The sequence below is a fragment of the Malaclemys terrapin genome, chromosome 14, assembly GCF_027887155.1.
Source record: "Malaclemys terrapin pileata isolate rMalTer1 chromosome 14, rMalTer1.hap1, whole genome shotgun sequence".
Taxonomy (NCBI): Eukaryota; Metazoa; Chordata; order Testudines; family Emydidae; genus Malaclemys; species Malaclemys terrapin.
Genome location: NC_071518.1, coordinates 39295780 through 39314878, shown reverse-complemented (window position 1 = coordinate 39314878; position 19099 = coordinate 39295780). Strand labels below are relative to the sequence as shown.

The 19099-nt window shown below is 44.2% G+C and overlaps 1 protein-coding gene across 3 annotated transcripts in view; it reads left to right on the top strand.

Annotated features, from left to right (window-relative positions):
- Positions 1-19099, top strand: part of PSKH1 (protein serine kinase H1) — a 67168-nt gene that overhangs the window by 5726 nt on the left and 42343 nt on the right. For all 3 annotated transcript variants that reach the window (XM_054049124.1, XM_054049126.1, XM_054049125.1), the window contains exon 2: positions 2848-3882. In XM_054049124.1, the coding sequence (XP_053905099.1) occupies positions 2935-3882 (948 nt within the window). In that variant the 5' untranslated portion in view covers positions 2848-2934. The remainder of the gene's footprint in view (positions 1-2847; positions 3883-19099) is intronic.

Genomic DNA, 19099 nt, shown 5'->3' with positions numbered 1-19099 from the left:
AATGTGATTTTAAGTGAATAGCAGCAGAAGCCATACACAGCCTACTGTCTCCCATGCTGTTAGTGACAGGGCAGCAGAAATATCTGCCTGCTTCTGAAAATGTCAATATGCTACATCAAACCATTAATCCTAAACCAGACTTGGAGGTGGGGTAGAAGGGAAAGACAGGTTTGATCAAGTGAATGCTTTGTTTTAATTTGCAACAGACTTGAAAGCCACATGTATAGCGATTGCTTTGAATGGAACTCTGTAAGGAGAATTTATTTAACAGTAAATCTGTTTCCCCCATTTGGAGCAGGATCAATGTGTAGACATAAAGCTATACATAATTATGGATTTCATTTGAAATTGGTTCTTCCTTTGCCTACCTGTCAAGACTTATGTTCGGGATTCTCTGTTTCCTGTGTAAGAGTGGCTGCCTTTGTGAGCACTTAAACCAGAGAATTTTCCTGCCCTCCCTGCTGTGCATCTGCTGATATGAACAGCAACAGGGCAAATGCTGGGTCACTACAAAAAGTAATTTTCCCTCTGTTGATATTCACCCCTTCTTGTCAATTTGTCAGTAATAGTGTGCTGTGACACTTTTGTATTTTTAGGTTTGATTTTGTAAGCAAGTTGTTTTTAAGTGAGGTGAAACTTGGGAGTATGCAAGACAAATCTGACTCCTGAAAGGTGTACAGTAGTCTGGAAAGGTTGAGAGCCACTGTATTAGAAGGAAGGCTGAAAAAGCACCCTGTCCACAACTCTGGGCCCATCAAGGAGTTCTCCACTAAACACAGAGAAGAGAAGACTCGATAATCCTGATATTTCTAAAGTAAAAAAGAAGCAGAAGATTTTTTTTTATTATTTGAGGGTGGAGATCTTTTAGGTCTTCTCTGTATATCACAAAACAGGGTACAAACTCATTTTGCTCTTGTTTTCAAATCAGCTTTTTAAGGACTCACCTACTTAGCCACTTTCACAGATTCATAGTTCCCAACATAAGACTGCACACTTCTGTCTACTCTACACAGGCAATGTGCAATGTAATTGTGTTAGAGCTCTGGTTACGTACATGGAAACATCATCTTCCATGTTTGCAGGAAACCTATTCAGAATTCCCTTCCCCTGAGTGAGCCAGTCAAAAATCTAATACAAGGCAACACCCTTGTCTCTTTCCCAGTTGATCCATATTCTTGTGTGTGTGTTTACTAAATAGGGAAGTGATTTTTGTGTGTGTGTAAAAGATCTAAATCATTTTGTAAATGGTCCTGCACCTGCAGTGTAGAGGTTGCACCTTCTGAACAGCAACTCGTGCCAGTTGGGTACAGGTGAGGCTGGAATCCTACACACAACATCCCATCAGCATTTGTGATTGAGACCCCATATGAGAGACTAATGGCAAAAGTGACTAATACCACGTGCTCCACGGAAAACATCTCATTGGCTCTGTCTTCTAAAATGGCTACACAAGTGCTTAAAAATCAGAGCACAGAGTAATGATGAATAGGTCAGTGATACATTAGGAGGAGATATGGGTTTTCCATAGGGGTCATTCTAGGTCTGGTATTATTCAGTATATTAGTTGAAGCCTTGGAGGTTGAAGCAGTCAATGCACTTACCATCCTTTAATCTGATACAAAGCTGAAAGGGATCACCACTACCTGGGAGGACAGAAACAGACGACATTGGCCTGGGTAAATGAGTGAAGTGGGCTGAAATGAATCCCAGGAGATTCTACCAAGGGAAGAAAACAGTGGAGGTACAGAAGGGATAATCAAATGCGCTGTTATAGAATAGGGGATAATGGCTGGGCAGGTGTAGCCGAGAGTAGGTAATTGTTGAACCACATTTACTTTAATAGAATATCACATCTGAAAGAAGCATGGGATTTCTTCCACTCCATACAACGATGCTCATGCCTTAGCTGGAGGGCTGTATTCAGATCTGGGCAGCAATTAAAAAACAAACAAACCAAAAACAAGCATATCGGAGAAAGTTCAGAGGAGACTAGCTAAAGTGATCAAAGATTTGGAAAATAAGAGCTGTTGGGAATGTTCAAGGGATCTTGGCATGGAGAAAAGATGACTGCATAGAGACAATGACCTACTGGTAGAGTGGTGTGTTATAGAGGACAGGTATCAGCTATCACTAGTCAGCGAGGACAGAATGAGAAGTAACAGACTTAAGATACAGTTTTCCAGTTAAATCTGAGGGGAAAGTTTAGGAAGAGTTCAGTGAGAGAGAGCTTCCAAGGGAGGCTGTGGCATTCCTGTACTTAGAGATTTGCCCAGAAAGTAGAGTGATGGGTGCCTTACAAAAGCCTAAGCTGCACAAGAGAGGCTACCTTCCATTGTGGTTTGCAGTGTAGCCATGTCAGTCCCAGGATATTAGAGAGACCAGGTGGGTGAGCTGATATTTTATTCTTCAGGTCCGAAGAAGAGCTGTGTGTAGCTGGAAAGCATCTCTCTTTCCCCAATTCATGTTGGTCCCATGAAGGATATGACCTCACCCACCTTGCCTCTCAGAGAGGATATTGTCATATTAGGGATACTCTGCTCAGGCCTACCATAATGCTGGGAAATGTACTAGCTGACCCACGGGGGTCTCTCTTCTAACCCCAGTTGGGGTCTCCTCTAGGGCTTGCTTTGGCCTGCTAATGTGTTTAATGTATAACTGCCTTGTGCACACAGTGATCTTACTATGTTAGCTAATGCATGGTAAGACCCACCTCATTTACTGGTGCGGCTGTATCCTTCATCTACAGCTGTGTCTTGAACCAGGGGTCGCTTGCATGATGTTTGATGTTATAAATCTTCATTACTCTAATTCCTACTTCTTAGCTCTCTTCTCTCTGTTTTTTGAAAGGTTCGAATGTGGGAGTTGTCCCAGATGCGGTTGCTGCTGATGTCGCCCTGGGAGAATGCCTTGATGGGTGATTAGCACCATTCAGTGATGGGCTGTGGGACAAGCAAAGTGCTTCCCGAGCCCCCCACGGACGTTCAGTTAGATCTGGTTAAAAAGGTTGAGCCTTACACTGGTCATAAAAATGACGTGTACAAGCACTTCATCAAGGATGACGGTGGAGCTGCTATCAAAGCCGGCTCCCCCTCGCCTCCTTGTCACACCAACCCCTATTCCAGTGGCCACCCACCTAACTACATGGAGCAGCCTGAGCCCCGCAAGAACAAGGTGGCTAAGTACCGTGCCAAATTTGACCCCAGGGTGACCGCCAAGTATGACATCAAAGCCCTGATTGGCCGAGGCAGCTTTAGTCGTGTTGTGCGGGTGGAACATAAGGCTTCCAAGCAGCCCTATGCAATCAAGATGATAGAGACCAAGTACCGGGAGGGGAGGGAAGTGTGCGAATCAGAGCTGTGTGTGTTGCGACGGGTCCGGCACACAAACATCATCCAGCTCATTGAGGTGTTTGAGACCCAGGAGCGAGTCTACATGGTGATGGAGTTGGCCACCGGAGGGGAACTGTTTGATAGAATCATTGCCAAAGGCTCCTTTACTGAGAGAGATGCTACGCGAGTGCTGCAGATGGTGTTGGATGGGGTAAAGTACTTGCATACACTGGGCATCACGCACCGGGACTTAAAACCAGAGAATTTGCTGTATTACCATCCTGGAACGGATTCTAAAATCATGATCACAGACTTTGGGCTAGCAAGTGCTCGGAAGAAGGGAGATGACTGCCTAATGAAAACCACCTGTGGGACACCAGAGTATATCGCCCCAGAAATCCTGGTCAGGAAACCTTACACCAATTCTGTGGACATGTGGGCACTGGGTGTGATCTCGTACATCCTCCTGAGTGGAACTATGCCCTTTGAGGATGACAACCGAACCCGCTTGTACCGGCAGATCCTGAAAGGAAAGTACAGTTACTCAGGGGAGGTGAGTGTGGCAAAGGTCGAACCAAGGGGGACTCCAGACAGAGTCTGGACCATCAGTGCTGTGATGGGAGCCCTGTGATCATAGGCAGAGCAAGGTGGCTGTCTTGAAAGGGGTTTCCCTTTGCCATGTTCAATACGTGATCCATAAGGTGACTTCTTTAACAGGCTCAGGTCAGATTTCTGTGCCACGACTGTCTGAGCTGTTCTGGATTAGCCAGAGGTGAATTCAAGGCTGGGAATCTTACACAGGGTAGTTCAGTTCTGGCTCTTTTTAGGAATTGGCAGAGGTCTGCATTCCTGACCTGTTAAAATCCCTCCTGTCCTGCAGAGGATTCTCTCTCCCATTCAGGTTTGATTCCACTGAGGAACAGTGAGTTCTTTTTCCGCCCCCCTAAGACAGCGCAGGAAGAACGTTAACTGATTAGGACACTGATTGGTATCTGAGTTTGGGTGACGTGACCCAAAATGTGTTATGCTAATTTTGGACAATAGAATTCTTATTTTGTGATGGAAACAAGACCAGGGTAAAATTTTCAGAAGTTCCTTTTCAAGAATGACTTAGGAACTTCAGTCCTATTGGCTGTCACTGAAACAGAGTTTCCTTAGTCATTTTTGAAAATGGGACTTAAGCACCTGTGATGATGTTGGGACTCACCACCTGGCACCTCCTACTGGTTGTCTCGGAATTAGCTCTGTCCAGTGGAGCGCCACCTCCTGGTGGTGTCCCGTCCGTCGTCTCGCTCTTGGTTGGCGTGTCCGGACCCGCGTTGTTCCCAAGCTCGCGGCGTCCTCTTCGAGCCACTGCCCTCCGGCAGTGCCCCTTAGTCCATCCTCGCCCCCTTCCGGGTGGGGATCAATCAGCTGCCTCTCTGCGTCCTGGCCGATGTGGCCAACTGCACCCTCAAAGTCACTCCCCTCTTGGCAGGGGGTTGGTGCAGCTCTAGATGGCCGCTCCGTCGGCCGGGTGGAAGGCAAGGGGCAAAGGGGGGGACCCAGGCCCTCCCACTACTCTGGGTCCCACCCCAGGGACCCTCTAGTGGCAGCCGTCCTGCCCTCCTGCTCTCCCTGTGTCTGTCCACGTCCCTGGGCCGCTTCCCCTTCAGCCCCTAGCACCGGCTAGGCCCTTCCCTTCAGGGCCTGCAGCCTGACAGACTCCGGGCTGGAGTTACCCTCTGCTCCCCCAGGCCTGCCCAGCACTGCACTGTCCCGGGTGCTAGTCTCCCAGCCTGGAGACAGACCTTCCCCTGTCGAAGGCCTGGGACAGACTGCCTGCTCCTGTCCTGAGCGGCCTTCTTATAGGGCTGAGCCTGACCCTGATTGGCTCCCTCCAATCTGGGCCCTGATTGGCTCCCTATAAGGCCTTCCCTGATTGGCTCCCTGTCTTTGCTGGCCCACTGGCTTGCAGCCGCCCCACTACAGCACCTAAATGATTTAGGAGCCTTTGGAAATTTTATTTTAGAACCGTGTTAAGACTTTAACGATTGGTTTAGTGCTGGGCTCCATTAGATTTGGTACCTCACTTCTTTTACACTCACCATCCTCTGGCTTAAGAGGATAAACAAGATGTAGCATGCACCTGTCGGCTTTTTGTTTCCGATACAAACTACATATTTGTCTTGAAAGACTTGACTCCTGAAATTCCTAGAGTTCTCATGCAGTCTTTAGTTGCACTGTACAGCTGGTCACCTCTGGTTGGAGCCACAAAGGCCTTTGGGTGCCTAATTGCCACATTAGGTGCTTAGGTTCAAAACTTGGATCCTTAAAACCCCATGCAGCTGCCACCTAACCCTGGAGGCATCGAAAGTCGCTAGGCGCATAAGTTTCAGCTGGTGAGTGTAGGCAAAGCTCCCTTAGTCCTGACATTGCTGAGCTGCTGGACCTCGTCTTTATGTCTGAGCCTCTGTGGAATCCTCAAATGGGGCCTTCTGCCCCCATCTTCTCTGAGGGGCCTGATTTGGTAGGTGGGCTCAGAAGCTGCTTTAGAGCACACACAGCACAGTTGAGGAGCAAGAGGAGATGTTGCTGTCCTGATCCAGTAGCACAGTGGTTAGAGCTCACCCAGGCTGTGCAAGACCGCAGTTCAAATCCCCACTCTCCTGTATTCAGAGCAGGGACTTGAACCCAACTTTCCCGACACACAGGTGAGTGCTTTAACCACTGAACTATAGGATTGTCACAGATCTGGTCGGGCTCTCACTAGACTGCTGTGAAGTTACCCAAGCCTAGGCTCCTAGGTGGTTTAAGACGTCAGAGTCTGAACAGAGCCCACTCACGGTCCCTTTCCTAGCACCTCTGCACACTGAGAGATGTGCCTATGAGCTGAGAGCTCAGATCTCATGGTGTACGTAGTCTGTGGGCATAGTGCTGACCCTTCAGACTCCCCATAGCTTACATTCCTTCTCCCAGTATCCCGTCAAAAATGTGAGCCTTCTGGGTTAGTTTAACTCTCTCTTGGGGGGCACCTGATAAGTGTAAATCATATAAATCACACACTTCGCACTGGCTTCTTACACACTAATGCGCTTTCCTTAATCATGAGAGATACACAGATCTGTACAAAAATAACCCAATGTGCATTTCTCTGCCTCCGTTTCCTTACCATTCCAGAACATTATTTGGGTTGGGGTTAGAGTCCCTGGGGTTGTCCAGAGACATCCTACTGCATTGCATGGCTTGGCTTAGAACATGGAGTCATCTTGCCCTTGGTCGGTCTGATCCCTTCCTCCTGCTCAGATTTCCTGTGTGCTGCACCCCAAGTTCCCCCGTGTGACTGTGAGTCTGTTTGTATACCCCTTTACCAATATCCTGGCTCTTCTGTCCTGTGTTTGGTAACTTTCTACTACTCTATTTTCCCACCTCCCTTCAGAGAGAGGAAGTATCTTTTTTTTCCCACCTTGAGCAAATTTCCTTAGCATATCTATTGGCTGTGCACAGCACCTTTGTTAACGTTAAGTATTCTCCATTGTCCCTGGTCTGGGGAAGACGTGACCCAACCCCGCCAGCTCATGGTGGATACACATACAGAGGCTTTCCATGATACAGCATGTTCATGATAATCTCAAAATAACGTCATGATGTCAACCAGAATTCACAAGTTGTACAGACAGGGTCCCCAAATCATCATCCCAGGGGCATTCTGGGGTGAATGTCTCAATCTCTCCCATTGAAGTTGTTCCACTTGGTATCAAATATTTCTTGGAGCAGAGACTGGAACCTGGTCTCCTAAGAGTGTGCTAGCCAGTAGGTGATAGTCATTCTCTCACTTTCTGGCTCAGCAGAGTGGAACAGCTTCAGCAGGTGAGAGTGCAACACCCACTCCACAATACCTTATAGCCCAAGGTTAGAGCACTCACCTGGGAAGGGAGAGACCTGTCTTCAAGTCCCTGTTCTGAATCTGGCAGAGGGGCAATTTGAACCCGGGTCTCCCACATGCTGGGTGAGTGCCCTAGCTATTGGTTATAAGGAGGACACCACCATCACCTTGTTCTTTTCCTTTTAAAAAGGGCTAGCCTGGCTTTGGTGCCACAGGAATGGGTTCGTGGCTATGAATCCCAAGCAGAGATAGGTGCCTCCCTCCAGCCCAGAGTTCAGTGCCTAGCTCCCTTTGAGGCCCCACCCCTTCTCCTCGGCATTTCCTGCTGACTAGCTTAGGTGTCTCCCCACTCAGCATCCTGACTTCTGTGAAGTCCGTTTTTAGGCATGCCATTCTCCCCAGGCATTGCATAGGAGCATGGGCACCTAACTTGGGGCTGTGGATTCCACTAATTGGCAGATATTGCAGCACTGAGCCTAAGGCTAGGTCTACACTACCCGCCTGAATCGGCGGGTAGAAATCGATCTCTCGGGGATCGAATTATCGCGTCTTGTCGGGACGCAACAATCGATCCCCGAATCGACGCTCTTACTCCACCAGCGGAGGTGGGAGTAAGCGCCGTCGACGGGGAGCCACGGAGGTCGATTTTGCCGCCGTCCTCACAGCGGGGTAAGTCAGCTCCGATAGGTCGAATTCAGCTACGCTATTCGCGTAGCTGAATTTGCGTATCTTAAATCGACCCCCCGTAGTGAAAACATGCCCTGAGTCACCTTTATGGATCTAGCCCCTAGATGTTAGGTCCTGAGGACTTGATGGTTTCTCAGCTTGGCTTGGCATTTTGTCTTTAAATCTATGTCACTCCTTATCCCACGGTTATAGCGGGATGAGGGCACCCAGATTTGGAGGCAGTCTCACTGCCTACATCCCTGTTTGAATTACCACTTCCTTTCTGAGTACTCCCAACTCAGACTGCCCTAATAGCATGACTTTGTGAAGAGGACCTGAGTGGGAAAGGAACCGGTGCTAACACATGACTAAGTTTCTGAAGCAGGGAGTTGTGGAGTGACAGTAAAATAACAACGTCTGAAAAACAGCACATCATCTCAATTGTTCTGGCATTTTTAGAAATGTGAGGGGGGTGTTGGCATTTCAGTGATGGATGGAACGAGTCTCCTAATGTATAGCTCAGATTGTAAAATGTTTTGGGCTCCTTCAGAATAAAAGGTGCTGTAGAAACATAAGTCATTCTCCCTAAGGACTCTTTGGAAGATGTAAGCGTGTGTAAGACAGGCCCACGCGCCAAAAATAACCTTTTATCCTGTCAAGCTGGGATCTTCCTAAACTGACCTGCAGCAGCCATATCACTTGGTGCTGTGATCTGATCAGATCTTGCCAAGGTGGATCAGAACTTGCATGGGCAGCCTCCAAGGATGTGCTGATGGAATTGTCATTGGTAAGTGGTACTCTTTCCTCTGAGTCACTACTAGAAGAACCGTCTGCCAGCATGGAGGAAGGCACTGGGCTTTCAGGGGTACCATGTTGCAGATGAGACCTAAAGCCAAGATTCTGACCTTTTGTGGTCATCAGGGATCCTGTGATACTTTCTCTAATTCACCGTCCTGGCAAATTTGAAGCACATTACTAGAGCCATCCTGCCAAGAATGACCCAGTTGGGGGAATGCATAGTCCATGATTGCTATGTGATTTTGGGGGGGGGGGGGTTTGTTCTGGAAAGCTATGCCCCTATACTGTGGGAAGGAGTGTGGTATGCCTTAGTTAGTATCCTGTGTATGTTGCCCAGCTGGCTTCTGTTCTTGTAGAGCCAATGAAAATGAAAGCTCTGATTTACAAGGTTAAGCAAGCCTCTGTCCCCGAATTACAGATAGACTCTAATGCGGCTGTATATTGGCACTGATGTAGCAGTGTGCTGCACGGGGCAAGGGAATGATTTCTAGGTGGAGGGAAAGTGGGCCAAATGTTCAGAGGAGCCTGGCAGGTTTCCAAAGGCTTCCTGGATTCTTTCCAGGTGTCAGGCATGCTGTGGGGAGGTAAATGCTCCCGCTTTCCTGATATTCTTAGAGAATTGCTTTTCTTTTCCTCTTCTCCTGGTATAAGGAAGAAAAATCTCAGAAATGAGCCTGCTGGTGGGAGGGACGGGAGCCCCATTGCTTGGGATATTTAAAACTAGATTGGACAAAACTTTTGAGAATGTACTGTAGGGAGCAATCTGCCTTAGGCAGAGACTGCAGGGATGGACTAGACAGGAGCAACCAGTTTTTTCTCAATTCCGACTTGGAGACTCTGAGATGAGGGTGCATTTACCCAAGAGGGGAACTCTGAAGAGAGATCTGTATGGGTGTTTGCCAGGAGTTTACCACTGGAGCTGTGCAGGATGGACAGGTGTCAGTGGTGAGGGATGTTTGGGGGAGAGGAGGGACCTGCATCCTAACCACAATCCTAACCACAATCCAGTCAGGCGGATAAAAATTGATGATTTTTTTTATTGGATTTTTCTGATTTAAATTTGATTTAAAAAAAAAATAACTTAAATGCACTTTTAGGTTTACTTTAAAAATATTTGAAGTTATGACAACCTGTGTTAAGGCCTATGTCTATAATCCATTAAAATAAATTAAATTAAAAAATATGAAGCAATACATGCTTGCTGCCAAATCTTAAAGAAAGTCAAATCACTGAACTGGTGGAGGTCACTGGCTAAGCACCTGGAATCAGAATTTATTGATGTACTAAACCAGCTTTTGACAGTGGTAATCTTTTCTGCAAGTGCTGAGAAAATATTTTCTTAATTTCAGATTATTCAACTAGTTCAGTTTATTGACTAGTTCGTTCAAAGGTATGAAACCAATTGTAATTGAAAAAGCAGAAAAACTTGTTTATTCATCGACTGGAAAACAAGGTGTGAAAGGATGAGATCTACCAGTTTGAAAATCTTGAAGGAAACAATCACTACAGATAATACTTTATTTAATAAATCAATTGATTTTAAATGCAAACATGTTTTGATAAACTTTTTGGTACTTTCTTCTTGTGTATCAGCACACTTTTATTAGTTTTTAAAATGCTGTTTTTGTGCCTTCTAACTGACTTCAAATATAGTGTGACAAAATCACAAGTAAAAACAGTCTTCGTCTAGTAAGAAAGAAATGCCTCATTTACTATTTTATAGCATAATACAAAATGTAAAAATTAAGTAAAATAAGCTATATAATTTCTTAAATAAAAGTGTATCACTACAGCATATCCTCCAGGTTAGCAAAAAGTTGCACCAAATTTAGTATATAGGCTATATTTTGTTGCAAATCATATTTTAATGGTTACCAGCCAACGAGAATCAACTTTGCTTTAAAATAAATAATTAAAAAGTACAAATGCAAAACAAGATTAAAATCAGTGATTTAAATCAAGGTTTCTACTTGCTGATTTAAATCTGTGACTTAGATCACTTTGATATAAATCAATCCACCCTGATTGCAGTAGAATTTTGTTGATTGTGGCAAAAGCATGGGTTTGGTGAGAATGAGAAAAGGGTGAGACCCACTTTCTGAGATGTGGCTGGGCTCAGATTCCAGGCAGAGAACACAAAGCCATATCGAGAGAGGAATAAAAGCCAGAATGCATGCTGGCCTATGAAGTATTTCCATTTTCTTGACAAGAAATGGTCTGACACCCAGCTAATGGAGTTGCTGTCTGAGAGATAGCTACTTACCAGTGGAGCTCTATTCCTGAAGCGGTGGGATCTGTTTGAAGAGGCTATTAGCAGATCAATAGTAGAGGTATCCCATAATAGCTCATTCAGGTACTACTGACATCACTACTCTAATTATCACTCCAGGCTCCTTTGACAGCTCCTAAACTGTTTGGAGTGATGGGAAGAGTCAGGCTTGGAGATGAGAGAGGCCTTGGGAAAAGTAACTTGGCAAGCGTCTCTAATAATGCCAAGTCTCTGAATAAGAGTTATTGAGCCCATTAAAGCTGGATTGGTACAGGCTGCCCATTAAACACTCAACCTGTCTCCATTTGCCTTATTAGGTTGGTCTTGCTGACTAACCAGAAGACACATGAAATATGCCAAGGGGTTTGACATATTTGAGGATCTCTATGTGGAGTAAAGAACAGGCAGTTTGGTAAAGGGCTAGAATTTCATCCCGGGTCTCTGTGGTGATGACCTAAACCAGACGAGTGAAGCTCAAGTCACCTGCATCCCCTGAGATGAAATCAGAACTATGCTGTTCCAAATGTGGCCTTTTATGATGTTGTACTGACCACCCCAGTAGTGTTCAACTGCCCAGGACACTTGCAGCATAATAAAGAACATGTCATCTACTGCATAGACCAGGACCTGGAAGTGGGACTCCTGGCTCTGACACTGACTCTCTCAGATCTTGGGCAAACACTTAACTGTTGTATGCCTCAGTTTTCTCACCCATCAATTATTTTACTTATTTCAATTGTGCTGTTTACTTTTCTGTCTGATGTGCTGGGTTCATTTACACATAAACTTAACAGCAGTTAAAAAAAAATATATCGGCATAAAACTGAGGGAGGGTTTCTGACTCGTGGTTTGTAAAGTGCTCTGAGAGCCTTGCGGGAGTGGTTCTAGAGAAGGGCCAAGTGTTACTTGAATTGAAAAGTCCTCAGTTCTGTGTTAAGCTGTGTTTCCTGTTCTTCATAGATTTCAAGGTCAGAGGGGACCATTCTGATCATCTAATCTGGCCTCCTGTATAACACAGGCCATAGAACTTCCCACTAATAATTCTTAGAGCAGATCTCTTAGAAAAACCTCCAGTCTTGATTTAAAAATTGTCTGTGATGGAGAATCCACCACAACTCTTGGTAAGTTGTTCCAATGGTTAATTAATTACTCACTGTTAAAAATCGACACCTTATTTCCGGTCTGAATTTGTCTAGCTTCAACTTCAGCCATTGGTTGTATTAGACCAGGAGTTCTCAAACTGGGGGTTGGGACCCCTCACGGGGTTGCGAGCTGTCAGCCTCCACCCCAAACCCTGCTTTGTCGCCAGCATTTATAACGGTGTTAAATATATAAAAGTGTTTTTAATTTATAAGCGGGGGGGGGGGGCACACTCAGAGGCTTGCTATGTGAAAGGGGTCAGCCGTACAGAAGTTTGAGAACCATTGTATTAGACCTTTCTCTGCTAGATTAAAGAGCCCATTATTAACTATTTGCTCCCTTCTCTTTGTTACGCTAAATAGACTCGAAGAGCTCAATCTATCATTGTAAGGCAGGTTTTCTAATTCTTTAATCATTCTTGTGGCTCTTCTCTGAACCCTCTTCAATATATTAACATCCTTCTTGAATTGCGGACACCGGAACTGGACACTGTATTCCAGCAGCAGTCACACCAGTGCTAAATGGAGGTAAAATAACCTCTCTGCTCCCACTTGAGATTCTCCTATTCATGCAGCCGTGCTACAGCATCACACTGGGAGCTTGTGTTCAGCTGACTATTCACCATGACCCCCAAGTCTTTTCAGAGTCACTGCTTCCCAGGGTAGAGTCCCCTGTTGTGGAAGAACTGCCTACATTCTTTGTTCCTGGATTTGTTCATTTACATTTAGCCCTATTGAAATCCATATTGTTTGCTTGCACCCACTTTACCAAACGATCCAGATCTCTCTGTATCAGTGACTTGTTCTCTTCATTATTTACCACTCCCCCAATTTGTGTGTCCTCTGCAAATTTTACCAGTGGTGATTTTGTGTTTTCCAGGTCATGAATAAAAATGTTAACGAGTGCAGGGCCAAGAACTGATTCCCGAGGGACTCCACTAGTAACCCATCTGCTTGAGGATGATTCCCCACTTAGTTACATTTTGAGACCTGTCTGTTAGCCAGCTTTCAATCCATTTGATGTGGGCCATGTTAATTTGATACCTGTCTAGTTTTGTAATCAATGTCATGTGGTACCAAGTGAAACGTCTTACAGAAGTCTAAATATATTACATTAACACTATAAACTTTATCAACTAAATGTGTAACATCATCAAAAAAAGTATCAAGGTAGTTTGGCAGGATATATTTTCCATAAACCCATGTTGATAGGCATTCATTATATTACCCTTCTTTAATTCTTTATTAAGCAAGTCCTGTATCAACCGCTCAATTATCTTGACAAGGATCAATGTCAGACTGACAGGCCATCCCATTTACCCTTTGAAATATTGGCCAAATAGTAACTTTCTTCTAGTCTTCTGGAACTTCCCCAGCGTTTCAAGACTTATTGAAAATTAGCATGAACAGTGCAGCAAACTCCTCAACCAGCTCTTTTAAAACTCTCAGATGCAAGTTATCTGGACCTGCTGATTTAAAGATGTCTAACTTTAGTAGCTGTTGCGTTGCAGCCTCCTGAGATACTAGTGGAATGGAAGAGTGTTATCATATAACTACATCATCTGTTTTTTTCCCGCCTAATACAGAAGGATTATATTTATTGAATACTTCTACCTTTTCTGCATTGTTATTGATAATTCTACCATTTAATCTAGGAATGGACCAATACCATTGTAAGGATTCTTTTTATTCCTAATATACCTAACACCTCCCCCCCTTATTGTCCTTAACTCTCCTGTCCATAGCTTTCTCCTTGTGTTTCTTTGCTTCCCTTATACATTTTCTACAATTCCCTGCTTCTGATTTATAATAATTACTAGCAACTTCCCCTTTCGTACATTTGTTATATATATTTGATAGTTGCCTTTGCTTCCCCTCTAAACCAGGTCTATTTTTTAACAAGTATGGCCTTCTTCAATAGTTGCTTTTTTGGGCATCTAGTAAAGTGTTCTTAACCAATTCCCAATTATCATTCTCATTTTCCTGAATCAATTCTTCCTCTCGTCTGACTAAGTTCATAATGTTTTCTGCTTTGTGAAATTGCCCCTATTAAAGCACCCTGGTATATATATCACTGTTATGGACTTTATTCTGTTTGCACACTATAACTGTGATCAAGTCATGATCACTTGTACCTAAGTTACCATTCATTTTTAGTTCTGTGGTCAGTTCCTTTGTATCTGTCAAGACCAGGTCTAATTTAGAATTCCCTCATGTTGGATGCAACACTTGTTGAGTTAGGGAATTGTCATCTCTAATGTTAAGAAATTCCAAGAATGTTTTAGTACTGTCAGCATGAGACCTCTAGCATATGTCACTCAAACTGAAGTCCCCCTTGATCTTAGAGATTCTCCCCCCCTCCCACACACACACACACATTAGAGGTAGGGTGCGTAAGGAATTGGTCATCCTGTTCCCTCATGTAATTTGGTGGTCTTTAGGAGACACCAACCAGTACACCATCTTGGGTTTTATCTCTTAGAACTTTGATCCAAAAGCATTCAAGTAAATTTTCTTCTGAGTTACCCCGACTCAGAAACACGTGATGTGATTTGTGACATGTTGTGCCAGGTATCGGTATGTGGAGAGACTACTGCTGTCAAAAGCTGGTAGCACATCAACAAACTCTTGTTCCAGGAGCTTATCCGGTGATTTCCACCAGTTCAGTGGTATGACTTTCTTTCAAACTTCAGCAGCAAACGTGTTGCTTGAATATTACCTAATTCAAATGATTTTTATAATTATAGTAAGTCTAGGCCTTAACATAGGTTTTCATAACTTCAAATTTAATTTTAAAGAGGTCTATTTTTTAAAAAAAATGTATTTAATTTAAATGGATAAAATCCAATTTAAATAAAAATATCCACATTTTTTTCTTTCTTTTTTTTGAATCTACTTTTGTCTATCCTGCCTGGAAGGGAGGGTGCAGTATCCCGCATTTTAAAGAGCTGCGCCTGACTGAGTGTAGGCAAGCTGGTGATAGCTCATCACTTGCAATGTGTGCCTGGAGCAGGAATGCCACACCACGCCAGCAGGCCCGCTCCCATGTCTGTGGTTGCATAGGGACAGTTCCCCAGTGATGGAACAGAAAACTCTACTCCAGTGTGGTCTTTGGCTTGCTGATTGGGGGCAGTGTGGCTTTAAATGAGACTGAGAGGCAGAAATCAATCCAGTGCTCTGTTAGCTCACACAGGTTTCATTTCTTTAGGCATGTTTTAAAAATAAAAAAACCACAGCACACACTTCCAGCATCCCCGGAGGTGCAGAGGAGGGAGAGAAACTGCAAACCTGTAGCATTCTCAACTCTGGGGAGATGTTTGCATAGCTCTCTGAGATTCCTCTCCTAATCATGGTCTAATGGTGGAGTCCTTAGAAAAGGCAGTACAGATGCAGGCAACGTAAAAGTTTGTATTTCATAGGTTATAAAATTCCAGTTTAATTTCCTCTTCTGTAGTTGTGTTCTGGGTGGGTGGAATAGATTGTCTAGGGGGAAGATGAGTCGTCTTTGACGCTGCACATCTAGAAAGAAAAAACTGGTGGTGTGAATTGTGCCGCATTTGGGATCTTTGTCCTTCTCTCTCTGTGGTGACTCATTCATACAATTTGAAACACAAGCACTGTACCCTCCAGTTAGCTTTCCTGGCTCATTTATTCCACCAGAGGCATTAGTGTGATGGCTCCCTCCTGTCAGAACCCTCCCTGCTGGCCTGCTCTGCTCTGCTCTGGTTTTTTTGTATGGTTCGGGATCTTGCTTGTTCGGTACTCTTTGACTGCCCCTCCTATTAGGCTGGGTCTGCAGTAAGATTTTTTCCCTGTTGCTCCAACCATTGCAGCTTCGTGGCTGGGAGCGAGGCTGGAGAGGGTCAGCATAGCCAAGGCTCCAGGCGTCCCTAGCGTTCTAAGCACTGTCTTGTGTAACCCAACTCAGAGCAGGTCTACCTGTAGACCTGTTAGCACAGCACATCTTTGCTTATCTTCTTCTCATGGCAGTGCTGTGCACCCTACCTATCAGACTCCTCTACTAACCTCAGGGATGGGATAGCTGTTCAAAGTCAGCCAATTACTAACCTCCCACCGCAAAAAGCTGCATTGCTATGGTATGTTACTAGAATCTTGTAGGACAACTCCTTCTGTCTGTAAGGAGGACCCCAGCAGAGTCTACACTGCAATTAAAAAAACCCTGGCTGTCTCATGCCAGCTGACTTGGGCTTGGGCTAAGGGTCTGTTTAATTGCAGTGTAGATGCCGAGGCTGGAGCCTGGGCTCTAGGACTCTGCAAGATGGGAGGGTCCCAGAGCTCAGGTTGCACCCAAGCCTGAATGTCTACATCACAGTTAAACAGCTTCTTAGCCCAAGACCCACGAGCCCGAGTCAGCTGGCACGGGCCAGCTGTGGGTGTCTAATTGTAGTGTAGACATACCCCAGCCTTGTTCTGAACACACCTCTTGTGCTATGTTTGGTTTGCTTGATTGTGCCAGCAAGGTGGCTGACCCATGCCCTCTCGCGTTCCCATTCTGTGGTTTTCTCTTTGGAGAGGTGGATGGTTTGGGTGGATTGGTTCTGCTTGGCTAAGAACCTGGAACTATAGTTTGTTGAAGAGTGTAACCATCTTTTGACAGCAGCAGCCTCTTCTGCAGATGCAGAGAGAATATTTTCTCTGTTTCAGTTTATTCAACCGGTTCTTTTCAATGACTAGTTTATTTAAGAAACCAAGTGGGAGTCGAAAAAGCAGGAAAGCTTGTTTTCCTCATCCAATCTATGAATAAAAACAAGGTGTGAGAGGGTGAGATCCACTAGTTCTAAAATCTTGAAGGAGATGGTGACCAGAAACAATCAGTTCAATTCACTAACTGCAGATTACACTTCCTTTGTTTGTTTAATCAGTTAGCTTTCTAGGAAAAGCGTGTTTTGATAAACTTTTTTGTTATGAATCCGGCACATTTAAGATATTTTTTATTTGATTTAAAAAGCTGGTTTGGTGCATTTTAAATTGAATTTGAATTTCCATCCAACTAGAGCTTGACCCAAATCACAAGTAAAAAATTAATCATCTTGTGAATAAGAAATGCATTATTCACCATTTTCTAACATCATCAGAAAGGTAAAAATTAAGACTCTGAATAAATGTACGTTAAGCTTTATAATTGCTTAAATAAATGTGCACAGATATAGGGTGCCCTCCTGGTTAGCTAAAAGAATCACCAAATTTAGTGTAAAGGTTGTACTTAATTGCAATCAACATGTTTTCACGGTTATCAACCTTTCTTTAAGAAATTTACTAAAAAGCAAAACACAGTTTAAATAGATTTAAATTAAGGTTTCCTGCTTTTTGATTTAAATCATTATTTGAATCATGTTGATTTGAATCTCATAGACTCCAAGGTCAAAAGGGACCATTATGATCATCTAGTCTGACCTCCTGCACAACGCAGGCCACAGAATCTCACCCACCCACTCCTGTAACAAACCCCTGACCTATGTCTGAGTTATTGAAGTCCTCAAATCGTGGTTTAAAGACCTCAAGATGCAGAGAATCCTCCAGCAAGTGACCCGTGCCCCACGCTGCAGAGGAAAGCGAAAAACCTCCAGGGCCTCTGCCAATCTGCCCTGGAGGAAAATTCCTTCCCGACGCCAAATATGGCGATCAGCTAAACCTTGAGCATGTGGGCAAGACTCACCAGCCAGCACCCAGGAAAGAATTCAATTCACCATGGTTCTGCAGAGCGACACCAAAATCCTCCTTGCTCCCTACTGTCTGCTGTTCTTTGGGCTGTCAGAACAGTAGCCCCCAGGCTGACATCCTCTCCATCTTGGGCAGTGGTTTTCAACCTCTTTTCATTTGCGGATCCCTACAAAAAATTTGAATGGAGGTGCGGACCCATTTGGAAATCCTAGCCACAGTCTGCAGCCCTTAAGGGGGCCACGGACTACAGATTGAAAGCCACTGATCAAGGGTTTATAAATTTCCTCTCTCTTAAATGGAGCAAGTAGAGGTTGCTATAACCAATGTTTTTGTTTTTTGTGTTACTGTTTTGTGTGCATGGAGTATTCACAGTACTGGATTAATATCACAGTGATACAGGAACTGCTGCACTGATTTGATTATTAATTGTTATAGTTAATCCAGTAAAAACCTCAATTTGGTAATTTGATCTTAATTGGCTACAGAATTTTCATCAGACTGCCGCAGAATTCAAAAATCTTAGGTCTGGTTTTCTGTAGCGTGCTTTGGACCTTCCCATAGTAACTAAATAGCCTTTGCATCTGAAGTGCCTTACCTTAGACTTAGTCCATCCCATGCTTTGCTGCACATTGGACTACCCGCATTTGCCATCCTTGCCTGTCAACTGCCCTTCTCTCCAAATAGTCTCATTTCGTGTTGAGGTGCTTGATGTCATTCAGAACTGTTCGTTTCCATATTGTTCGCGGTCTTCCTCTCTTTCTTCTTGTGTTTTCTGCCTTACATTCAAGGGCAGTATTTGATAAGTGTTCTTTTTCCATTCTCAGCCCATGTCCCAGCCACTGATGTATTCTTTTGCAGATTGTTTGTGAGCGGGTGCCTTGTCCAGTCATTTTTCTGACTTCTTCATTTGTCTTCCTATCTCTATATGTTATTTTCAATATTCTTCTCAGACATTTGTGATGAAATGCATCCAACTTTTGTGTCTCTTTCTTGGTAAGTTGCCATGTCTCACTGCTATATGTTGTGATGGCGATAACAATTGCTTTGTATACATTGTTTTGTCGTGAGGGAGATGTTTTTGAGTTGCCATATGTTTTTGAATCTTCCAAATGCAGCGTTTGTCTTCCCGATTCTTCTTATTTCCTCGGAACTAGTACCATCTTGGCTGATGGTACTTCCAAGATATGTAAAATTGTTCACCGTCGCCAGTTTCCCATCTTTAATTTTGATTTCTGTCCCTGTAGTCCCCATTAACATGACTTTACATTTCTTTGCATTGTATCTCAAACCTATCTTCTCCATTACTACTGTTACTTGGTTTGTGCATTTTTGTAGTCCATTGGCATCTTCA